The following is a 24619-nucleotide window of genomic DNA, read 5'->3' as shown; positions in this document are numbered from 1 at the left end:
AGAGGTAGAGAAGAAGACTCCTGCTGAGCACCGAGCCCCATGACCCTAAGATCTTGACCTGAGCCCAAATCAAGAGTCAGAAGCTTAACCAACTGAGCCACCCAGGTGCCCTTGAATCCATAGCTTGTAAAGATTCTCTAGGTGATCTTCGTTCCTTAAGAACCACTTGCTTTGGGGCACCTGGGTGGCTCCGTTGGTTAAACATTTGCCTTCTACTCAAGTCATGATCCCAGGATCTTCAGATCGAGCCCCAGGTCAGGCTCCCCGCTCAGCAGGGAGTCTGCTTCTCCCGCTGCCTCTGTCACTCCCCCTGCTTGTGCTCCATCACTCACTCTTCTCTCTTTCAAATAAATAAAATCCTATCTTTTTTTAAAAATGTCAGTGTGCACAGAGGGTCTTTTTTCCTTTTCTGATTAGTAACTGTTAGTGTTCAAAGAATAAAAATGGTTGTTTTACAGTTTAGATTCTAAGGTAGCAAAACCTGATTTTTCAGCCATGACCTGCATGAGAGAAGCATCCTAGGAAGTCTTAGATCATACCTTTGAGTTCTTAACTTTAATTTATATAGTGTTTTTTTATGTTTTAATATTTTTGTGAACTGGTGTAAATTGTTAATGCATATAAGCTTGTGTATTTTTGTAAATAGTTTTGTGATTTATTTCTTGACCCATATGTAAATATTTAGAGTCTCATTTCTTCAAAACTTATTTGAAGCTGAGTTGTGGGCTTGGGGTTTTGTTTGTTTCTTTGTTTTGGCTGGGGGAGCGGGGAGAGAAGAGATTTTGTACTCCAATAATCCAGATGGAGATATCTTGTGGTTTAAAGCAAATGTCCCATTGAAAGCAATTCAAATATCTACAAAATTATTTCAGGTTAAAAATAATAATAATAATAATAATAATAATTATGCACTGGAAATTCAGAAGGAGATTTTAGCTCTTAAAATTGGGGGAAACTTTTTGACCTTAAACTATTGAAAACTTTACATCATTTAACAAGTATTTATCAAATGCCCACAATATTCCAGTTGTTATTCTAGGCTCTGGGAATAAAACATTGAACAGACAGACAAAAATCTATGTCCTCATGGAGCTTACATTCTTTTGGGAAAGTCACACACAGATAATATGATCCTTCTCCTCACCTTTTATGTTTATACCTCAGGTCAACCTTAATTATATGCCTAACAATGCCTTTCACATAATAATGTTCAATAAATATTTGATTGAATGAGTAAAAGAATGAAAGAGCTCCTAAAGGATCATGATCTTGGTTTTCCAGCAGGACCACATTTTAACTGTCATTTCTTCCAAAATTTTTATTTATTTTTTTTATTTTTATTTTTTATTTATGATAGTCACAGAGAGAGAGAGAGGCAGAGACATAGGCAGAGGGAGAAGCAGACTCCATGCACCGGGAGCCCGACGTGGGATTCGATCCTGGATCTCCAGGATCGCGCCCTGGGCCAAAGGCAGGCGCCAAACCGCTGTGCCACACAGGGATCCCTCTTCCAAAATTTTTATAGTGGAATAGAAAATTTGAAACCTGGGTCATCTCCATACTTCCCCATGTGCTGAAGAGATGTTATAAATTGAAGAAATGAACTTGTGTGTCTCTGTTTAATAATAACCTATCTTTAAAGTACTTTGGCACTGTATAAATGCAAAGCATCACTGTTATTTGTCATTTCTAGGAGAGGTGACGCCAGGACTATCTCAAGTGGAATATGCACTTCGCAGGCACAAACTAATGTCTCTGATCCATAAGGAAACACAAGACCAGAGTGGGACAGACCAGACAGTGGTTCTGCTGTCCAACCCTACATATTACATGAGCAATGATATCCCCTATACTTTCCACCAAGACAACAATTTTCTGTACCTGTGTGGATTCCAGGAGCCTGATAGCATTCTGGTCCTTCAGAGCCTCCCTGGCAAGCAGTTACCAGCACATAAGGCCATGCTTTTTGTGCCTCGGAGAGATCCTAGTCGAGAACTTTGGGATGGCCCACGATCTGGCACTGATGGAGCAATAGCTTTAACGGGAGTAGACGAAGCCTATACGCTGGAAGAATTTCAACATCTCGTACCAAAACTGAAAGGTAACAAATGGGAACAGAAGTCAAATCACAGGACAGATTTGGAATTAGCCCTTCCTTGCCTATGTAGACAAAGTTCTTAATTTTCTAAAATGATTAGCTCATAGTTCCTTGAGCACCATTAAAGGAACATAAATCTTTTCCACAAGACTAAGATTTCATTTATTCAATTGCCAAGTCTTTGTTAAATTATTCATTCACAGAGACTGTTAACCCTCCTAGTTTGAAATCCCAGAAAAAGAATTTCTTAATGTGGAGGATGAGCATGGGTCACTCTTCAAGATTACTGATCAGTCCATTGACTTTTGACCACTGCTTATATTACTTCTGCCAACTCTTCAAAAAGAAGCACTGTTCTCAAAGAATGATTGATGCATCACCAGTGTCAAAATTACCTGGTGACACATGTTAGAATTACAAATGTATAATAGATATTGGAAATGTAAAATCTTAGGCCCCCACTCCATACCTACTAGATCAGAATCTGACTTTTAATAGGATTCTCAGGTGGTTCATATAGTACACAGTTGAGTCCATGCCCCTCAAAAGAGTCACTTTCTCTACTTTTATTCTGTTAAAATTATAATCATAATTATGGGATTCCTTTTCTGGAACTTTGCAGAACCTACACTATGTTATAAATTATCTTTAGTGATTCTTGTAAATCTACAGCTCTTGAAAGCAATTTATTTTTTGAAGCGTCCAAAAGTCACTTAAATTTGGTAAATAAAAAAAAAATTGGTAAATAAGATAGATGATCAAGTTGGAAAGTACTAATTTTAGACAAAATAGCATATGGTTATAAAATTATAGTGTGATTTTCTTATATGGTTTATAAACCATTTCTCAAGTCAGTTTCTAAAAGAGAATTCCAAAATTATTTCCAGTGATCATGGGATTTATTGGACTTGTTTTCTGTGAAGACTGCTTTGCAAGAAAATACTTACTTGAATATGAAGTTCCAGTATGTTTGAATGGTTTTCATTGCTTTATGCAAGAATTTTCTATTTTACAGAGATAATTATCTCAGCTAAATTAGTGGAACTTTTTTATAACTTCAAAGTCTTCATAAATGTAGGACACAGAATCATTTTCCTTTTTAGCTTTTTGATTTTTTGAATTAGTTGTAGCTGTCCTATTTGACAGTGTAAATTTCATCAACTCAGTATTGTTAAATGAAACCTTACCCCGAATTTATATCTCAAAAGACTTCTAATTCACCATTCTTAATGTTACTAGTTACTAGATAAAAGTAGCAGGCAAAGGAAAAAATTCATAAGTTTAAAAACCCAAAAAAGTAGGGATATGATTTCATACACTGAGAACAGGTAGTAGAGGTGGTTTCACTGTTTTAAAAGTACAATTAAATTTCTGTTAAAAATAGGATTAATGTTTGATTGTAATATACATTTAAAACTATGTTTATTTTAAAATGAAAATATTTAGGAGGTTGTATCACTAATATATAGCCAATCAAAATTTGTAGGACTTTTCCCCTCTTCTGTCCCAAATACTTTGTTTTTTTGTTTTTTTTAAGATTTTATTTATTCATTCATGAGAGACACCCAGAGAGAGGCAGAAGGAGAAGCAGGCTCCATGCAAGGAGCCCGATGCGGGACTCAATCCTGGGACTCCAGGATCACACCCTGGGCCAAAGGCAGGCGCTAAAACACTGAACCACCCAGGTGTCCCTGTCCCAAATACTTTGTATAAAACATAACAACCCCTTAGACTTCAGTTGTTGGGAAGGCTGCTTATAGGCCATGTCAGGAAAAAAAAAAGGGATGAATGGAAACCAGCTGTAAGTGGGAACATCTTCCTCATGAGCCTTCACATAAGTGTTACATCTCAGGCACATATAGACCAGTTCCTTGGGTCTCTAGATTTAAAAAGAGAACTGTAGTTGTCTAATGAGAATATATAGCAGATGGGAAAGGAAAAGGGTTCCCGTTAAGTGTGGGTTAGCACACACTATCCACTAGAGTGTTTCCATAGCCATGAAGAGTTCTCCTAAATGAGATGAAAGCCTCTTTTCACTAACACAGATTGGGAAGAAAGGGAATACTTTTAACCAGGAGGTCATGATCTGAGTACTTTTTTCTGTCCTCCTGTGTTCATTTATTCAACAATCCCTCTAGTTTAGTTATGATGTGGAGTTCTTTAATACTTAACAAATGATGAATGAGATCTAAGCTGGAGAAAAAGCTTTAGTCCCATCATCTACCATCTTTATAAGGAACACTGAAGTTTGGGGGCAGAAAAGCTGTATATTCGATGTCAGAATATATTGCCATTTGCAGGGAGTAGCCTTTCCAGTGATATATGATCAAACCCTTCAGTTGCTTCAATCCTGAGTTTTTGTTCAACCCTCCAGAGTTCTATGCCACAGGTTTTATAGTTTTGACTCTTGCTCAAGTCATTATGACAGTTGGCATTTCTTGTTTTTGTTTTATTTTAAATTTATTTTTTTGCTGCTCATTTTAAGATGAGACAAATATGGTCTGGTATGACTGGATGAGGCCCTCTCACGCACAGCTTCACTCTGACTACATGCAGCAGCTGACTGAGGTCAAAGCCAGGAGCAAGAATAAAGTTCGGGCTGTCCAGCAGCTGATACAACGTCTCCGGCTGATTAAATCTCCTGCAGAAATTGAGCGAATGCAGATTGCTGGGAAACTAACATCACAGGTATGGTTCCTACCAAAAAAGTATTTTCCAAATTAAAAAACTGAAGTTCTTAGGGTTTGGTGGGCCCCTTAATGTCCTAGGAGATGAGCATCCACCTTCTATTTTTCTATTTGGTGAACACGTCTAGAGACTTGGTCAGTACCTTGCAAGGCTAGATAAATCTGCCTTCTTGAATCTTTCACCCGTGGTTTTAGTTGTCTCCTTGGAACAACATAAATTAATTCATTGTATTTTCCTTATGATAACTAAAATCATGGCAGCTAATAAACACAGTTTGATTTCTAAAGAAGACTCAGGACCCAAAACGATAGGGCTTACAAAATTTAATTTATTCTAGGAAACAGATATAGTACAGCAACAGCTTTAAAGGAAGAATATCTTTCACTGTCAAAAGCTGTCTCACAGAAAGGGTCCAGAGAAGCCAGGTTCAGGCCCTTGTCCTCCCTCAGTAAGGGTGGCAGGATGCATTTTCTCTCATGGATAAGGAGCACAGATAGATGTACGCACAGAATGCCGTGGAGCCAGGGAACCCAAAACGAAATCTCAGCTAGGAATTTTGCCTATTTGGTCATATTGGCATATTCCTGCTGTACAATAGCAAAGCCCTTCAGAGAACTCACAGTGAGACAAGTACAAACCATTAATCTCATAAGACTAATTTGCCATTTTTAGCCATTTTTAAGTATGCAGTTCATTGGCATTAAATACATTCCCAGTGTTGTCAATCACCACCACTGTATATCTCCAGAACTTTCTCATGGTCTCCTGTTGAAACTGTACCCATGGCACACCTGGATGGCTCAGTGTTTAAGCATCTATCTTCTGCTCAGAGTGTGATCCGGGGATAACTCCTACATCAGGCCCCCTGCGGGGAGCCTGCTTCTCCCTCTGCCTCTCTCTCTGTGTCTCTCATGAATAAATAAATAAAATCTTAAAAAAAACAACAACAACAAAACTACTGTACACAAAACTATTGTATACAAAAAAAACTATCGTATACAAAACTATTTTGTATATAAAACTATTTTGTATATTGCACATTAGACAATAACTTCCCATTTCGCCTTCCCTCTAACCCCTGGTGACCACCATTTTATTTTCTGTCTCTATAATTTGACTATTTTATTTTATTTTATTTTTTAAGATTTTATTTATTCATGAGAGACACAGAGAGGGAGAGGCAGAGACATAGGCAGAGGGAGAAGTAGGCTCCCCCACAGAGAGCCCAATGCAAGACTCGATCCCTGAAACCCAGGATCACAACCTGAGCCGAAGGCAGACACTCAAACTGCTAAGCCCACCCAGGTGCCCCTAATTTGACTACTTTAGGCACCTCATATAAGTACAGTCATACAGTATATGTTCCTTTATTTCTGATTTGTTTCGTCAAGCAAAATGTCTCCAGGATTCAACATGCTGTGATATATATCAGAATTTCCTTTCTTTTTAAGGCTGAATAATATGCCATTTTCTGTATATGCATCATTTTATTTATCTGTTCAAGTGTTGACAGGACATTTGGGTTGTTCCTATGGTTTTGATTTGCATTTTCCTAATGGTTAGTGATGTTGAGCATCTTTTCATGTGTTTATTGCCCTCACAACATCTTTAATGAGTATGTTTCATGTTGTGCCTTGACCAAAGTCAGTGCCATGCAAGAATTCAGCAAAACAGCTCAAGCTAATTTCAGGAATTAACCCTCCCAGAGCAGTCCACTCCCATAACCCACTGTCCACTCTTTTTTCTAATAAAACAGTAATCCCTAGTGTGATATCTTTACTTGCCTTACAATATCTCATAATCAGATAGATAATCAAAATCCATATGCAGAATCCAAACATTTACAGTATCCAGTGTGGGGTTGGTATGCATTTAAACAGGTAGCTGAACCACCCAATTATACTTTCCCATGTTTTTGTAACTGTATAATACTTTTGCTTCTTGGATCTATAAGTGTCCATTCTTTATGGTATATATCTACTAAATTATTAATCTATCATTAATCATCTCTAAATACTTCTCAGACTAGTTTGTCTCCAAAGGGATAATGTCCTGAGATAGCTTTAATTCAGTCTCCCTCTGTATTTGATCATTAATATCAGTATTATCCTCAGTTTTTTAGTATCTACAATATTAATTTTACTTATGCCTCCCTGTTATACCATATAGCAGTATTATTGTAGTTACAGTATAAATCATGGTGTAGGTGCACTTTCGTGGCTCAGTTGGTTAAGCATCTGCCTCTTGGTTTCAGATCAGGTCATGATCTCGGGGTGTGAGATTGAGCTCCATTCCAGAACTATTTAAGGTTCTCTCCCTCGCCCTCTGCCCCTTCTGCCCCACATTCATGCATGCATGCACGTGCTCTCTCTTCCTCTCTCTTTCTCAAAAAATATCATGGCATAATTATTTTTTTTAAAGAATTTATTGGAAAAAAAAAAGAATTTATTGGGACACCTGAGTGGCTCAGTGGTTGAGCATCTATCTGCCTTTGGCTCAGGTTTTGATCCTAGAGTCCTGGGATCGAGTCCCACATCAGGCTCCCTATAGGGGAGTCTGCTTCTCCCTCTGCCATGTCTCTGCCTCTCTCTCTGTTTCTCTCATGAGTAAATAAATAAAATCTTTGTTTTAAAAAAAAAATTATTTGAGAGAGAGAGCATGTGCACAAGCAGGGGAAGGGAGGCAGAGGGAGAGAGAGAAGGAGACTCTCAGCTGAATGGAGCCCAACACCAGACTCAATTCCAGGACCCCAAGATCACAACTTGATCCAAAGTCAGATGCTCAGCTGACTGAGCCACTCAAGTGCCCCTGCAATCTTTTCTTTTCTTAAATACAATGTATTATTTCTCATAGGAATATAGATGAGAGGCCATATCTGTTTTTTTCAGGATTTAAAACATCTTGAGAACATAACTAAATTCCTTCTCTAAGGTTACATGGTTTGACAGATATTAGTTTCCAGTAAGGAAACCTGCAGCAGAACCCATTAATCTACTACAGGAAGCACTCTAGTCCTGTTTAAAATCTGTCCAGTACAGGGGTGTGATCTCACAACCCTGATATCATGATCTGAGCTAAAATCAGGAGTTGGATGCTTAATCAACTGAGCCACCCAGGCACGCCCTTAGTAGGTCTTTTCTAGCAGTATGTCTTTACTCATTAAAAACAAATATGCCTGGGTAACAGTCTGTTGAGTATCTGACTCTTGGTTTACGCTAGGATTCTGATCTCATGGGTTGTTGGATCAAACTGTGTCCTCAGCAGGGAGTCTGCTTGAGCGATTCCCTCCCTCTGCACCCTTCCCATGCCCCACCCTCTGCGAGCATGAGCACTCTTTCTCTCTCTCAAAATAAATGAGTAAATCTTTAAAAAAACAACAACAATAAATCTGCCTGCCCAAATACTCCTAAGCAGCAACTAATTCCACTAAAGCTCTTATTTCATATGGGCTAACAGCAGAAATGTCATTTATTACTAACTGCTTTTCTTCAATTAGGAAGTACATTTGGTACTTCAAAAGTGTTAATTCCCCAGGCTTAGATCACATGAGTAGTAGTCACTCCTACATAGACTTTGGTTTGAGTGCTTTGTAGCACTTCCCATAACCAAACAAATTTCAGAATTCTCAGGAATGTGGGCCCACCAAGATGTACCTAGAATTTATCCTATATCAGTGATCCAAGTGTCCTAGTTGTTCCTCCTCCTCATGCCTTTTCACCCACAAAAACAGGGCAAATTGCTATTTTTACATATATAATAGTAATTTGACAGAAGGGATATCCAGTAGGTAATATTCTACCATCATATTGTGAACCTTTTTAAAAATCTATTTGTTTATTTATTTTTTAAAGATTTATTTTATTCATGAGAGAGACAGATATAGGTAGAGGGAGAAGCAGGCTCTCCATGGGGAGCCCGATGTGGAACTCGATCCTGGGACTCCGGGATCATGCTCTGAGCTGGAGGCAAGTGCTCAACCACTGAGCCACCTAGGTGTCCCTGTTTGTTTATTTATTGAAGGATTTTATTTATTTGAGAGAGAGCACGAGCAAGGAGGAAGGAGCCAAGCAAGGAGAAAGGAGCCGAGGTAGGCAAAGAAACTGACTCCATGCTGAGCAGGGAGTCCCACATGGGGCTCCATCCCAGGACCTTGGGATCAGGACCTGAGCCAAAGTCAGCCACTTAACCCACTGAGCCACCCAGGCACCCCTCTGGTACTTTTTAAAACCATCATCGTGATTAACAGTATATGATGTTAATTTAGATTTTTAGTCAATGTTTTTCAAATTCAAACTGCTAAACCATTTTCCACAAGTAGCTCCTCCATAATAGATCCATCCTGTGAAATGCGAATCAAAAAGCACTAACATTTTTGCATATAATCATAGGGCTCCCATTTCTTCATCCATTTGGAGGACATAGGTCACTCTGGGAAGTGTATTAATTGTTCAGCTCTCTTTTTGGCTCTTCAAGAAAGGAGACTTTATCAGAGTCCTTTGCTCCAGTGGGCTTCTGAGTCAAAGCTAAAAAAAAAATAATATTCTTTTCCTGTAAGCATCTCTTTAGGCACCAAAATTATGGTAGATTTTCCCTCTTGTGGTACTCATTTATTGGCTCCCTCCCCCTCAGCAACAGTCTGGCCTTTATTCCTTTTTTCATCACTAATTTTAACCCACACCTTTGCCCCTACAGTAGAATTTTCTGGTTAGTCCTTTGCCAATAATAGGGGGATAGATTGCATATGTACAGAAAAATGGGACTGTACTGTTGGCAACCAAGGTAATTTTTATTTGAGCTTTAGTGGGGACCAGTGGTCTCTGTCATTGTTTAGTGCATTGCTGCCTGGCTTGAGTTCCTCCATGTCCATTCATTTCATGGACCTTCGTTGCCATTTCCAGAGAACGAATTAGGCTGTTAATGTATTTATTCCAATTACCTTCAAACCTTGGCATTGAATTTCTTTGGTAAGCATCATTATGGCTTGCCTTGTTTTGTCCTCAGAATTTCCATAGAGATTTCCAAAGGGCAGTGGCCCCACAAGTGGAGATCTTTTACCATCCAGTTCTTTATGGCCCACTTGTTAGACCGATTGCAAGGCAGTTGGCAGCAGCCTAGGATGAGTATTTACCTAAATAGCAAGACTTCTATTTGTATCTAGTTCTATCACAGGTAAGAATATAATATAATTCAGCTTAGTGGACCAACTTATTATTATTACCTTCTTCCATGAGGATTTTACTTTCTGCTGGACTCAGAGCACATCTTTCCCATACAGAATGACTCTTAATTCTGAAACTGCCTTCTGTAAACCAGACCAATTGCCTGGCATCCATGGGGCAGTTGGTCGAAAGAAGAGTCTCAAAGAAAAAAGACTCATAAATATGAGTCTATCCCATCTGCTAGTAGTATGCTTTATATAGTGCATTTCCATTTTATGATTAAGCCTCTTTGGACATTGCCCTTCTTACTGGAATGTTTTTCTGACATCAGCAATGATATGATGTATTTCAGGACTTAATTTGCTCTTATAAGTCTTTTAGGTATTAGGGCTATCTCAGTAAATGCCCCAAAATAAATCAGCAATTGTCTTTCAAAAGACATAGAGTGGAAAATAGCATCTAATAATATCTTAGCCCCAAAGCCCAGAGGTCATCTTGGGGTAGAGATTATGGCTTTTTTGGAAATTCCAGTAGGTATTAGCAGTGGCTGACACTTTATAACATTATTTCAGCATTAGGATCATATGGTCCTAACATGATAGCTTAAGCCATAGCCTTTTGCAGTTCTAAGAAAATTTTTTTGTTAAGGCCCCTAACCAAATAAGGCCTTTTCCATTGTAATTTTATAAATTGGAGCCAAGAACATCCCTAAATGAAGTATAGTTTTCCTAAAAGTCAAATATGTAGAGTAGGTATTGTTCAACCTCTTTAATCTGAGGGTCAGAAAGTGATAACAATTTATTCCTAGTGGTCTGTAATATGTCTTAAATTGCTCCAACCCATGTAATCTCTCCAAATTCCATAGTCTGTGTGGGGCCCTGGATTTCTAGCAAGGTTAGTCAATCATCCACAATCAGTCATAGGACTTATGACCTTAGTAAAGTCGCTTTTAACTTGATTTACAATTTCAGATAAAAATAATCTGGGGGCATCTGGGTGGCTCAGTCAGTTAAGCATCTGACTCTTAATCTCAACTCAGGACTTGATCTCCTGGTTGTGAGTTTAAGCTCTGCACTAGGCTCCATGCTGGGCTTGGAGCCTACTTTAAAAAAAGAAAAGAAAATAATAATACCATCAATATATTATATTGTCCAACTATATTAGATCCCAGTCTTGCCTTATCAGATTGTGACAATATTCAGAGGAGTTTTCATATTTTTGAAGTAATATTGGAAACCATTCCACGTGAATGCAAATTGTTATAGACTCTCACTGATGATTGATAACTAGAAAATTGCATTAGCTGGATCAATAGAAAATACTAATCACCTTTAGCTTGTATGTGTTGGATAGTGTGAACTGTACTAGAGACAGCTGAGGGGCAGCCCAAGTGGCTTAGCGGTTTAATGCCACCTTCAGCCCAGGGCCTGATCCTGGAGACCTGGGATCGAGTCCCACGTCAGGCTCCCTGCATGGAGCCTGCTTCTCCCTCTGCCTTTGTGAGGCTGTGTGTGTGTGTGTGTGTGTGTGTGTGTGTGTGTGTCTCATGAATAAATAAATTAAAAAAGAAAGAAAACTTCACCTTAAAAAAAAAAAAGAAAACTAGAGACAGCTGGGTATAGTTTTATTGAGCCCCCTATAGTCTACGGTTAGTGACCTGACTCATCAGCTTTCCTCGTTGGCCACACTGGCGTATTGCAGTGAGTTTATGGACACTAAAATACTTGTATCTGACGTCTCCTCATTTAGGATAGTGATTTCTTACTGCCTTCCAGATATCCAATAATGTTTCCAATTTATCGTCTCAGGTTAATTCTAAAGGCTCCCACCTTGCATGTCTGATGAGTACTAGATGAAGGGAGGATCCAAGCTACTCCTTTTTTTTATCACCTAGTAGGGGGAAGAATTTTTATTCAAACATTATATTCATATCAATTGTACATTCAGGTAAGGGAAACATTACAGCATCCTTTTTTTATCATACATGCCAACTTTTTTTTTAAGATTTTATTTATTATCTATCATTGATTGATTGATTGATTGATTTGAGAGAGCACAAGCAGTGGGGGAGAGAGAGGGAGCCCGACAGGGGGCTCAATTCCAGAACCCCAGAATCATGACCTGAACCAAAGGCAGACACTTAACCGACTGAGCCACCCAGGCACCCCTTTTCTTCCAACTTCTAACCAGACTTTAATTTTCACTCTTTTCACAGTAGCATCCCCACAATACCTTGAAATGATTCTGTCATCCCTAAGGGGTTCGTTTGCAGCCTTAGGCAATGCTGCATAATGTGTTCCTGTATTCAGTAGATCTAAAACAGTTTCTTCTCCACATCCAGCCATTCACTCACACATTTGTAAAATGTCTTGCATTCCCTCCCAGAGATGACCCTGGCCTTCATAGCAATCTTCTTTTTCCATTATTATCTTTAAATTAAAAGCCTGTATTGTGACATCTGATAATTAGAATCTTTTTCTTTCTAAAGTCCTCTAAACTCAAGTAAATTGAATATATCTGCCTTGGGATTTTTTATACCCTGAGAAGTTTGAGGACAGGCAGTTACCAATTCTCTACCTAACTGTAAAATTATCAAAGCTTTGTAGCTTTCAATTTCTTCCTTTTTATATCATTTTTAATTAACCATATAAAAACTGAATTTTTTTTGAAGATTTTTTATTCATGAGAGACACAGAGAGAGGCAGAGACACAGGCAGAGGGAGATGCAGGCTCCCCCAGGGAGCTCGATGTGGTACTCAATTCCAGGACCCCAGAATCATGATCTGAGCCAAAGGGAGACACTCAACCACTGAACCACCCTGTCATCCCCAAAACTGAATTGTTTTAGGATCTGAATCGTTACTCCCCCCTTTGTTGTTTTCTTTCCATTTGCTATTTTCTTTTGTAAAATTTATATAGCATAAAGTTTAGTTTTTAAACCATTTTTAAGTATATGACTTAGTAGCATCAAGTACATTCACATTGTTGTACAACCAGCACCATTATCTGTTTCCAGAACTTTTTCATCATCCCAAATAGAAACTCTGTTAACTATTAGACAATAACTTCACATTTTCCCTTCCCAGCCCCTGGTTTTGATGTTATATTAAAAACAATTATTACCAAATCCAAGGTCATGAAGCTTTTCCCCTGTGTTTTCCACTAAGAGTTTTAAAGTTTTAGCTCTAATGTTTTGGTCTTTGATTCATTTTTTAGTTAATTTTTTATGTGTTTCTTAGCAGAAACATATGGGTAAATCTTCATGACCTTGGATTTGGCACTGGATCCTTATATATGATGCCAAAAGCAGTAGTAACAACAACAAAAAAATAAATTGGACTTCAACAAAATTAAAAAACTTTTGTACATCAAAAGACATTATCAAGAGAGTAAAAAGGTAATTTATGAACAATAGAAATGTTTGCAGATCTCTACCTGATAACAATCTAACATCCAGAACATATAAAGAACTCTTAAAACTCAACAACAAAAAGATGAATGTCCAACTTTATTCTTTGTATGTCCTCTTTCTTGTTGGATTTTATTTCTCCTGTGAAGTCCTAAACTCATTTTTATCTTTTTATTATCCATAGGAGGAAGTTGATATTAAAGATCTGAAACTATCTTTTTACATCCTCCTAGAGTCCAACAACAATGTCATATATGAAGTCCTTTATTACAGTGTCAGTCATAACCTAAGTAAGGAGCATCCATCCTATAACGGTGTTCATTTCCTTTATCAGATAGTCAGTGTAGTTCTACCTGCATCCACAGCATTTATGCAGCTTCAGGAGGCACTGACCATGTATATAACAAGGGAGAGACAGGGCAATTACCCTTCTATGTTGGGCCTCTCCCTTAATCCATTCTAGTAAACTATGGATTGTCACGTCAACCATATTGAGCCTCTAACAATTTCCCTCCTCTCAGCAGTATTTAAAGCCGGAGATACTGCTCCTTCATATAATTCTCAGGAGCCATCTTTAAAAAGAATTCATCAGTTTGTATCTAAATCTGCGCAGTGGCTCATTTCCTTCACTGAATAATCCCTTTCGTGATCTTTTATCCTCCATCATCAGTTTGCCCTACTTGAATTGGTTGTAGTGTGTCTCACAAGCTGATTTATCAAAAATTAAAGTGGCCTGGGTTCCTTTGGTTGGAGCTCCACCTGCCGGCCATGAAAGTGAAACTTCTGAAGGAGAGTCCCGTTGCTTTCAGCTAATACAAAGCAGCAAACACTACCACTAAATTTTTAACAGAACTGCCATTAATTTGCAATTCCCTTCCAGTCCATTTTACTACCTGCTAAAGTAAAGTTCAGCTTTTGTCAATTCCTGATTCCACAGATTTCAAAGTCAGTGCTAATTCAAACCAAGAATGGCTTGTCAGTCACCCAAGCTCATAATGGCATTTTCATCATCTTTATCAGAATCATTCTTTTTCTTTCAAAGTAATGCTTTAACCATATACTTAAGAATAATTCAGATATGCTGGAACAACTGGATATCCACATGCAAAATAACGATGTTGAATCCATACCTTAGGAAACCCAGGCTGGCTCAGTGGTTGAACGTCTGCCTTCAGCTCAGGTCGTGATCCCAAGATCCTGGGATCAAGTCCCGCATCAGGCTCCCCGTGGGGATCCCGCTTCTTTCTCCCTCTGCCTATGTCTCTGCCTCTCTCCTTGTGTGTCTATCATGAATAAATAAAAGTCTTCTAAAAAAAAAAACAAAAAAGAATCCCTACGTCATACCATGTACAAAAATTAACTCAAAATCAAAGACCTAAATGTAAGAGCTAAAACTGTAAAATTCTTAGCAGAAATGTAGATGTGAATCTTCATGACCTTGAATTTGGCAATGGATTCTTAGGTATGACACCAAAATAAGCAACATAAGAAAAATAGATAAATTGGACTTCATCAAAGTTAAAAACTTCTGTGCATCAATCAATTGACATCAAAAAAGTGAAGGCAGCCTACAGAATAGGAGAAAATATTTGCAAGCCATATATACAATAAAGATCTAGTATCTGGAATATGTAAAAAACTCTTGCAACTCAAAAACAAAAAGATAACCCAGTAAAAAATGGGCAAAAGGGCTACCTGTGTTGCTCAATTGGTTAAGCATCTGCCTTCAGTTCAGGTCATGATCCCGGGGTCCTGGGATCGAGCCCTGAGTTGGGCTTCCTGCTCAGTGGGGAGCCTGCTTCTCCCTCCCCCAGCCTTCCCCACTGGTCATGTGCTCGCACTCTCTCCCTCTCTCTCTTTCCCTCAAATAAACAAATAATCTCTTTTAAAAAATGGGCAGAGTACTTAAATGGACATTTCTCCAAAGAAGATATACAAATGATCAATAAGCAATGAAGAGATGCGTTATATCATTAGCTGTTATGAAAATGCAAATCAGGGCAGCCCCGGTGGCGCAGTGGTTTAGCGCCACCTGCAGCCCGGGGTGTGATCCTGGAGACCCGGGATCGAGTCCCACATCGGGCTTCCTGCATGGAGCCTGCTTCTCCCCCTGCCTGTGTCTCTGCCTCTCTCTCGCTCTCTCTGAATGAATAAATAAATAAATCTTAAAAAAAAAGAAAAAGAAAAAAGAAAATGCAAATCAAAACCAAAATGATACACTACTTCATACCCAGTAAGATGGTTATAATTTAAAAACAGGGATCCCTGGGTGGCGCAGCGGTTTGGTGCTTGCCTTTGGCCCAGGGCACGATCCTGGAGACCCAGGATCGAATCCCACATCGGGCTCCCGGTGCATGGAGCCTGCTTCTCCCTCTGCCTGTGTCTCTGCCTCTCTCTCTCTCTCTCTCTCTGTGACTATCATAAATAAATAAATTAAAAAAAAAAAAAAAAAACTAAAGAGGGGAGGATGGCAGTGGAATAGGAGAACCCAAGGCTCACTTCATCCCACAAATACAACTAGATAACTACTAAATCATCTTAAATACCCCAGAAATTGATCTGAAGACTGGCAGGACAAACTTCCCTAAAGATAAGGAAGAAGACACATTGGAGAAGGTAGGAAGTGTGGAGAAAATCAGATTGTGGTCTCTGATGGGGAGAGAGCCACAGTCCTAGTAAAGTGCAAGAAACAAAGCTAATACACAAGGAAGCACACGGGGAAGACAAATCCCCTTAGCAATTGGCTTAGAAAGTGAGAGGGCCCAAATTTTGTGAGTTCTTGCAACCAGCAGGCTTAAAGCCTGGAGTTTGAAAACTCAGCATGTTTGGCTCTGAAGGAACTCAGAGGATATTGAGGCTGTTTTTGGAGAAAAAGCAGGGCAAACAACCTGTGGACATACACCATGGGAACAACTATCTGAAAAGGACCTGGGGCACACAGTGTGGGGGTTAGTTGCTCATCTGAGAGCATGTCCCAAAGAGGCAGCAGTCACAGAGAGATCCCTCTAGAACAAAGGAACTGGCAGGCTCCATTTCTCTCTCCTACCCTTCAGCATAAGCACTGGGCCACCTATGAGAATCAACACAGTGCCAACACTTACTACCTAACATGCTTATACCAAGCCCCACCCCCCCAGCACTCTGGTGGAACAGCCTTTCCTAGTCACACTTTTTCTCAGTCTCATTGGACCCTCTCCCCCAGAACAGTGGCCCAAACCCTTGCCAACACCATATCTACTGGCCAAGGAGTTTTGCAAGGCCTTGGTTCCAATCGCAGCAGCAGTAGGTCTCATTTCACAAGCAGACCAAAGCACACCAGTGGAAATGCACCACATTCAGGCCAGGGACCAGATCCTGCTCATAACAGGCAAAGAGAGCCCCTATAGACAACTGGCATGAAGGATAAAGCAGCCAGGACACAATAGCAGGGTACAAGCAGCACACATTGGAGATACTCCCAGAAGTGGCCGGCAATGGGGAAACGGCACACTACACTGCAGGATATTATAGGACCTCTTCTTCATAAAACCATTACCCTCAACAACAAGAGATATACCTGACTCTCCTAACATACAGAAACAAGCAGAGACTTAAACAAAATGAAATAACAGAGGAATTTTCCCCAAATGAAAGAACAGGACAAGACCATGGCCAGAGAGCTACACAAAAGAGATATAAATAACATGCTTGAGGGAGAATTTAAAGCAATGATCATAAAGTTACTGGACTTAAGAAAAGAGTGGAAGACATCAGTGAGACCATTAACACAGAGGTAAGGGAATAACAGCAGAGATAAGGCCTCAGTAAATAAATGAGAAACATGCTCGATGGCATGAACAGCAGGCTGGAAGAAGCAGAGAAACAAATTAATGACCTAGAAAACAAAGTAATGGAAAGTAATCAAGATGAAGAAAAGAAAAAGAAATTATGCAAAATGAGAACAGACTTAGGGAACTCAGTGACTCTATCAAACATAACATGATAGGAATCCTAGAAGAAGAGAGAGAAAAGGGAACAGAGAATTTATTTGAAGAAATAATAGCTGAAAACTTTCCTAATCTGGGGAAGGAAGCGTACTGAGATCCAGGAGGTACAGAAAACCCCCAACAAAGTAAAAAAAAAAAAAAAAAAGATCCACACCAAGTCATACTGTAATTAAAAAATTAAAATGGCAAAATATAGGGGCACCTGGCTGGCTCAGTTGATAGAGCTTGCAGATCTTGATCTCAGGTTCGTGAGTTTGAGCCCAGTATTGGTGTGGAGGTTGTTTAAATAAGTAAACTTTAAGTAATAAATGAATAAATAGCTAAATACAGTGATTAAAAAATACTAGACAAAAAACAGTTATATATAAAGGAAACTGCATAAGGCTATCAGATTTTTCAGCAGAAACTTTCCAAGCCAGAAAGGAGTGGCATGATATATTCAAAGTGCTGAGGAAAAACCTGCAGCCAAGAATACTCTATTCAGTAAGGCTATCTTCAGAATAGAAGGAAAAATAAAAGAGTTTTCCAGACCAACAAAAACTAAAGAACTCATGACTAATAAACCAGCCCTGCAAGATATATTAAAGGGGACTCTGAATAGAAAGACCAAAAATGACAGTATGAAGGTAAGAAACCCAAAAGTGGTAAAAATGAATATTTTTGTTAAAAATCAGCCAAGGAACTCACAAAATAAAAAGATGTCAAATATGACACCATATACCTAAAACATGGGGGGGAGGGGAAGAAGAGTAAAGAATGGGTTGAAACTTAAATGACCATCAACTTAATATAGACTGCTATATGCAGAAAATGTTATATACAAACTTAATGGTAACCACTAATAGATATACAAAGAATAAAGAGAAAGAAATCCAAATATATCACCAAAGTAAACCAGCAAACCACAAGAGAAAGAGACAAGAAAGGATCAGAGAAAATCTTCAGAAACAATCACAAAATAAGTAATAAAATAGCAATAATTACATATCTATGAATACTTTGAAGTAAATGGACTAAACACTCCACAATCAGAAGACATAGGATGACAAAATGAGTTTAAAAAAATAAAAAAAGACCCCATCTATATCTACAGTCTACAGACTACAGACCATCTGTAGTGTATAGAGACTCACTTTAGACCTAAAGACACCTGCATATTGGAAGTAAGGGAATGGAGAAACATTTACCATGCAAATGGATGTAAAAGGAAAGCCAGAGTAGGGGCGCCTGGGTGTCTTGGTTAAACATCTACCTTCAGCGCAGATCATGATTCTGTGGTTCTGGGATTGAGCCCCACCTCAGGGTCCCTGCTCAGTGGGGAAACTGCTTTTCCCTCCCTCTCTCACTCTCCCTGCTGTGTGCTTGCTCTCGCTCTCTCTCTCTCCTCTCTCTAAAATAAATAAAATCTTTTTTTAAAAAAAAGGAAAGCCAGAGTAGCAATACTTATATCAGACAAAATAGACTTTAAAACAAAGACTACACCATTCTCTTACAGTATACACAAAGATAAACTCAAAATGGTTGAAAGATGTAAATGTGAGACAAGAATCCATCAAAATTCTAAAGGAGAATACAGGCAACAACCTTTTTGAACTTGGCCACTGTAACTTCTTGCAAGACACATCTATGAAGGCAAAGGAAACAAAAGCAAAAATGAACTCTTGGGACTTAATCAGGATAAAAACTTCTGCACAGCAAAAGAAACAGTTAACAAAACTAAAAGACAACCTACCAAATGGGAAAAGATATTTGCAAATGACCTATCAGATAAAGGGCTAGTATCCAAGATCTATAAAGAACTTCTTAAACTCAACACCCAAGAAACAAAAAATCCAATTATGAGATGGGCAGAAGACATGAACAGAAATTTCACCAAAGAAGACATACACATGGCCAACAAGCACATGAGAAAATGCTCCGCATCATTTGCCGTCAGGGAAGTACAAATCAAAACCGTAGTAAGATACCACCTCACACTAGTGAGAATGGCAAAAATTAACAAGACAGGAAACAACAAATGTTGGAAAGGATGTGGAGAAGGGCGAACCCTCTTGCACCGTTGGAATGCAAATTGGTGCAGCCACTCTGGAAAACAGTGTGGAAGTTCCTCAAAAAGTTAAAAATAGAGCTACCCTATGACCCAGCAGTTGCACCACTGGGTATTTACCCCAAAGATACAGATGTTCATAGCAGCAATGTCCACAATAGCCAAACTGTGGAAGGAGCCACGATATCCTTCAACAGATGAATGGATAAAGAAGATACACACACACCACACACACACATACACACACACACACTGAAATATTAGCCATCAAAAAGGACCAATACCCACCATTTGCTTCGATGTGGATGGAACTGGAGAGTATTATGCTGAGTGAAGTAAGTCAATTCGAGAAGGACAATCATCATATGGTTTCACTCATACGGGGAGTATAAGAAATAGTGAAAGGGATTATAAGGGGAAGAGAACTGAGTGGGAAAAATTAGAGGGAGACATAGCATGAGAGACTCCAAACTCTGGGAAATAAACAAAGGGTTGCAGAAGGGGAGGTGGGCACTGAGGAGAGCACTTGATGGGATGAGCACTGCGTTATACTATATATTGGTAAATCGAACTTCAATAAAAACAAGTGAAAAAAAAAAAACAGACTACAACAAGAGACAAAAAGGACACTATATAATAAGGGAACAATCCAACAAGAAGATATAATAATTTTAGGTATTTATACACCCAACGTGGAAGCACCCAAATACATAAAACAGTTAATAACAAACATGAAGTAATCAATAATACAATAAGAGTAGAGGATTATAACAGCCTGCTTACATCAATGGACAGATGGTCTAAACAGAAAATCAACAAGGAAACAATGACTTTGAATGACATGGTGGACAGATGGATTTTATAGATCTATTCAGAACATTCCATCCTAAGACAGAAGAATACACATTCTTTTCAAGTGCACATGGAATATTCTTCAGACTAGATCACGTTAGGTCACAAAACAAACATCAACAAATTCCAAAAGATTGAAGTTATACCATGCATATTTTCTGACCACAGCACTATGAAACTAGAAGTCAACCAACAAGAAAAAATCTGGAAAGACCACAAATACATAGGAGTTAAATAACATGCTACTCAGCAGTGAATGGGTCAGCCAGGAGAAAAAAAAAAAAAAGGAAATTTTAAAAAGTACGTGAAACCAAATGAAAATGAGACCACAACATTTTAATGCAGCAAATGGATGCAGCAAAACCAATCCTAAAAGGGAATTTTATAGCAATAGAGGCCTACCTCAAGAAGCAAGAAAAACCTCAAATAAACAACCTAACCTTACTCCTAAAGGAGCTAGAAGAAAAAAAATGAAGCCTAACACCAGCAAAAGGAAGGAACTAATAAAGATGAGACCAGAAATAAATACTATAGAAACTGAAAAAACAGTAGAACAGATCAATAAAACCAGGAACTGGTTGTTTGAAAAAAAAAAAAATCAATAAAATTGATAAACCTCTAGCCAAACTCCAAGAAAAAAAGAGAAAGGGCCCAGATAAAAGAAATCACAAATCAAAGAGGAGAAATAACAAACACCACAGAAATATAAACAACTGTAAGAGACCATTATGAAAAACGGTATGCCAACAAATTGTACAACGTAGAAGAAATGGATAAATTCCTAGAAACATAACCTACCAAAACAAATAGGAAGAAATAGAAAATTTGAACAAACCCATTACCAGCAAAGAAATTGAATCAGTACTCAAAAAACTCCCAACAAAAGTTCAGGACCAAATGGCTTCACAGGTAAATTCTAGCAAACATTTTAGAAAATTAATGCCTGGGACCCCTGGGTGGCCCAGTGGTTGAGCGTCTGCCTTTAGCTCAGGATGTGATCCCAGGGTCCTGGGATCGAGTCACATAATAGGCCCCTTGCAGGAAGCTAGCTTCTCTCTCTGCCTATGTCTCTGCCTCTCTCTGTGTGTCTTTCATGAATAAATAAATAAAATCTTAAAAAAACACACACACACACATTAGGAAGAGCTGCCATGTGACACAAAGAAATGGAAAGACATTCCATCCTCATTGTTTGGAGGAACAAATAGTATTAAAATGCCTATACTACCCAAAGCAGTCTACACATTTAATGCAATCCCTATCACAATACCAACAGCATTTTTCACAGAACTAGAACAAACCTAAAATTTGTATAGAATCACAAAAGACCCTGAATAACCAAAGCAATCTTTAAAAAAGCAAAGCTAGAGGTACCACAGTTCTACACTGTGATATCAAGTTATTTCAAAGCTGTAGTCATCAAAACAGTATTGTACTGGCACAAAAACAGACTCATAGATCAGTGGAACACAATAGAGAGCCCAGGGACACTGGGTGGCTCAGCAGTTGAGGATCTGCCTTCAGCTCAGGGTGTGATCCCAGGGTCCTGGGATCGAGTCACATATTAGGCCCCTTGCAGGAAGCTAGCTTCTCTCTCTGCCTATGTCTCTGCCTCTCTCTGTGTGTCTTTCATGAATAAATAAATAAAATCTTAAAAAAAAAAAAAAAAAGAATAGAGAGCCCAGAAATAAACCCATGGTCAATTAATCTTGACAAAGCAAGAAAGAATATCCAATGGGGAAAAGACAGTCTCTTGAATAAAATCTTGCTGGGAGAACTAGATAACAACATGCAAAAGAATGAAGCTGGACCATTTTCTTACACCATACACAAAAATAAAATAGATTAAAGACCTAAATGGAAAAAAAAAAAAAAAAGACCTAAATGTAAGACCTGAAATCATAAAAATACTTGAGGAAAGCACACGCAGTAATTTCTCTGACATTGGCCGTAGCTACTTTTTTCTAAATAGGTCTCCTTTGGGGCACCTGGGTGGCTCAGTTGGTTAAGTGTCCGACTCTTGATTTTGGCTGGGGTCATGATCTCAGGGTCGTGAAATCAAGCTTCATGTTGGGCTCCACACTGGGCATGGAGCCTGCTTAAGATTCTCTCTCTTCCTCTGCCCCCCCCCCCCCCCCCCCGCCACCTCGAGCACACCGGCACTCTCTGTCTCTCTTAAAAAAAAAAAAAAAAAACCTCCGAGGGAAGGGAAACAAAAGCAAAAATAAACTGTTGGGACTACATCAAAATAAAAAGCTTCTGTACAATGAAGGAAGCAATAAACAAACCTAAAAAGCAGCCTACAGAATGGGAGAAGATATTTGCAAATGATATCTAACACCTAATAAAGAGTTAGTTGAGCATCTGCCTTTGGCTGAGGGCATGATCCTGAAGTCCCAAGATCGAGTCCCACATCAGGCTCCCTGCATGGACCCTGCTTCTCTCTACCTAAGTCTCTGCCTCTGTGTCTCTCATGAATACATTTCTTTTTAAGTATCCAAAATACATGAAGAACTTATACAACACAACACCCCAAAACCTAATAATCTAGTTTTTAAAATGGCAGAAGACATGGGCAGACATTTCTATAAAGATGCTCATCATTGCTTATCAGGGAAATACAAATCAGATCATATAATGGTATAATGAGATACCACCTCACGCCTGTCAGAATGGCTAAAATAAAAAACACAAGAAACACCAAGTATTGGCAAGGATGTGAAGAAAAATGAACCCTGTGCACTATTGGTAGGAATGCAAAACTGGTGCATCCATTATGGAAAAAAGAGAGTTTCCTCAAAAAGTTAAAAGTAGAACTGCCCTGTGATCCAGTAATTGCACCACTGGGTATTTGCCCAAAGAATACAAAAACACTAATTCTTTTTTTTTTTTTTTAAGATTTTATTTATTCATTCATAAGAGACACACAGAGAGAGAGATTGAGAGGCAGAGACACAGGCAGAGGGAGAAGCAGGCTCCCTACAGGGAGCCTAACATGGTACTCGATCCCAGGTCTCCAGGATCAGGCCCCAGGCTGAAGGTGGCACTAAACCGCTGAGCCATCTGTGCTGCCCCAAAAACACTAATTCAAAGGGATATGTACACCCCTATGTTTATAGCCAGGTTATTTACGATAGCCAAGGTAGTGAAGCAACCCAAGTGCCCATCAATTGATGAGTGGATAAAGAAGAGTAGGATGGATAGATAGATAGGTAAAATGGAATATTAACCATTAAGAAATGAAATCTTACATTTACAATAATATAATGGAGCTAAATGGTATAATACTAAGTGAAAAAAAAAGAAAGAAAAAAAATACTAAGTGAAATAAGAGAAAGATACCATATGATTTCACTCATGTGGAATTTAAGAAACAAATGAGCAAAGGGGAAAAAAGAGAGACAACCAAGAAACAGACTTCAACTATAGAGAACAAACTGATGGTTACCAGAGGGCAGGTGAGTTGGGGGTGGGGGGGATGAGTGAAATAGGTGATTAAGGAGTGCATTAATGATGAGCACTGGGTGATTAAAATGTAAAAATAAATTTAAAAAATTAAAACACATACACACAAAATAACAAATGTTGGTAAGGAAGTGGGAAAGTTGGAACCTTTCACATTACCAGTGTGACTGTGGAATGGTTCAACCACTGTGGAATAACTTGGAGGTTTCTGAAGAACTCAAACATAGAATTGTCTTGTGACCTAGCAACTCTGCTCCTAGGTATATACTCAGAAGAACTAAAAAAGGTACTGAAACAGATACTTGTACACAAATGTTCACAGAAGCAGTGTTCACAATAGCCAAAAGATGCAAACAACCCATGTATCCAGTCAGTAGATGAACACATAAAAGTGTGTGTGTGTGTGTGTGTGTGTGTGTGTGTGTGTGTATGCATGCACAAAATTTTTCTGTGCTATTTACTTACCAGAGTTTTGAAAGGAAATAATAAAAAGACAAAGGTGCAGGTAAGAGTCAAAAAAAGAAAGTTCCCTCTTTTTAGTGAGTGAGCCTCAGCGAAAATACCACACATTTTCCTTTTTTTTGCTTTAGCTTCATGCTACAAATGTAGCACTAACAAGTTATTCATCAACATTTGTACACGTATATAGATAAATATCCTTCAACTTTCATTGTAATTGCTAATTCATTCAGAAGATATTTATTATTTACTATGTTGCCAGGTACTGTTCTAGATTCTAGAGACCAAGTGGTGAGCAACACAGACTTGCCATGTGACCCTGTCCTCAGTGTACATTCTAGTTGAGGAGAGACAGTAAACAAACATGCTATAGTCAGCTGGAATTAAATGCTGTGCAGATAAACAAAGCAGTGGAAGGGGATGAAGTGTGGTAGAAGTGCTGCTTTAAGTAGGTGG

The 24619-nt window shown here is 38.7% G+C and overlaps 1 protein-coding gene across 4 annotated transcripts in view; it reads left to right on the top strand.

The window, feature by feature from the left end:
• Positions 1-24619, top strand: part of XPNPEP3 (X-prolyl aminopeptidase 3) — a 74934-nt gene that overhangs the window by 27171 nt on the left and 23144 nt on the right. For all 4 annotated transcript variants that reach the window (XM_077914382.1, XM_077914383.1, XM_077914384.1 and 1 more), the window contains 2 exons: positions 1694-2101; positions 4584-4786. In XM_077914382.1, coding sequence (XP_077770508.1) covers positions 1694-2101; positions 4584-4786 — 611 coding nt within the window. The remainder of the gene's footprint in view (positions 1-1693; positions 2102-4583; positions 4787-24619) is intronic.

This window comes from Canis aureus, chromosome 11 (genome assembly GCF_053574225.1).
Source record: "Canis aureus isolate CA01 chromosome 11, VMU_Caureus_v.1.0, whole genome shotgun sequence".
Lineage (NCBI taxonomy): Eukaryota > Metazoa > Chordata > Mammalia > Carnivora > Canidae > Canis > Canis aureus.
The sequence above is the reverse complement of the archived record's forward strand: the minus strand, read 5'-3'. Positions and strand labels throughout refer to the sequence as shown.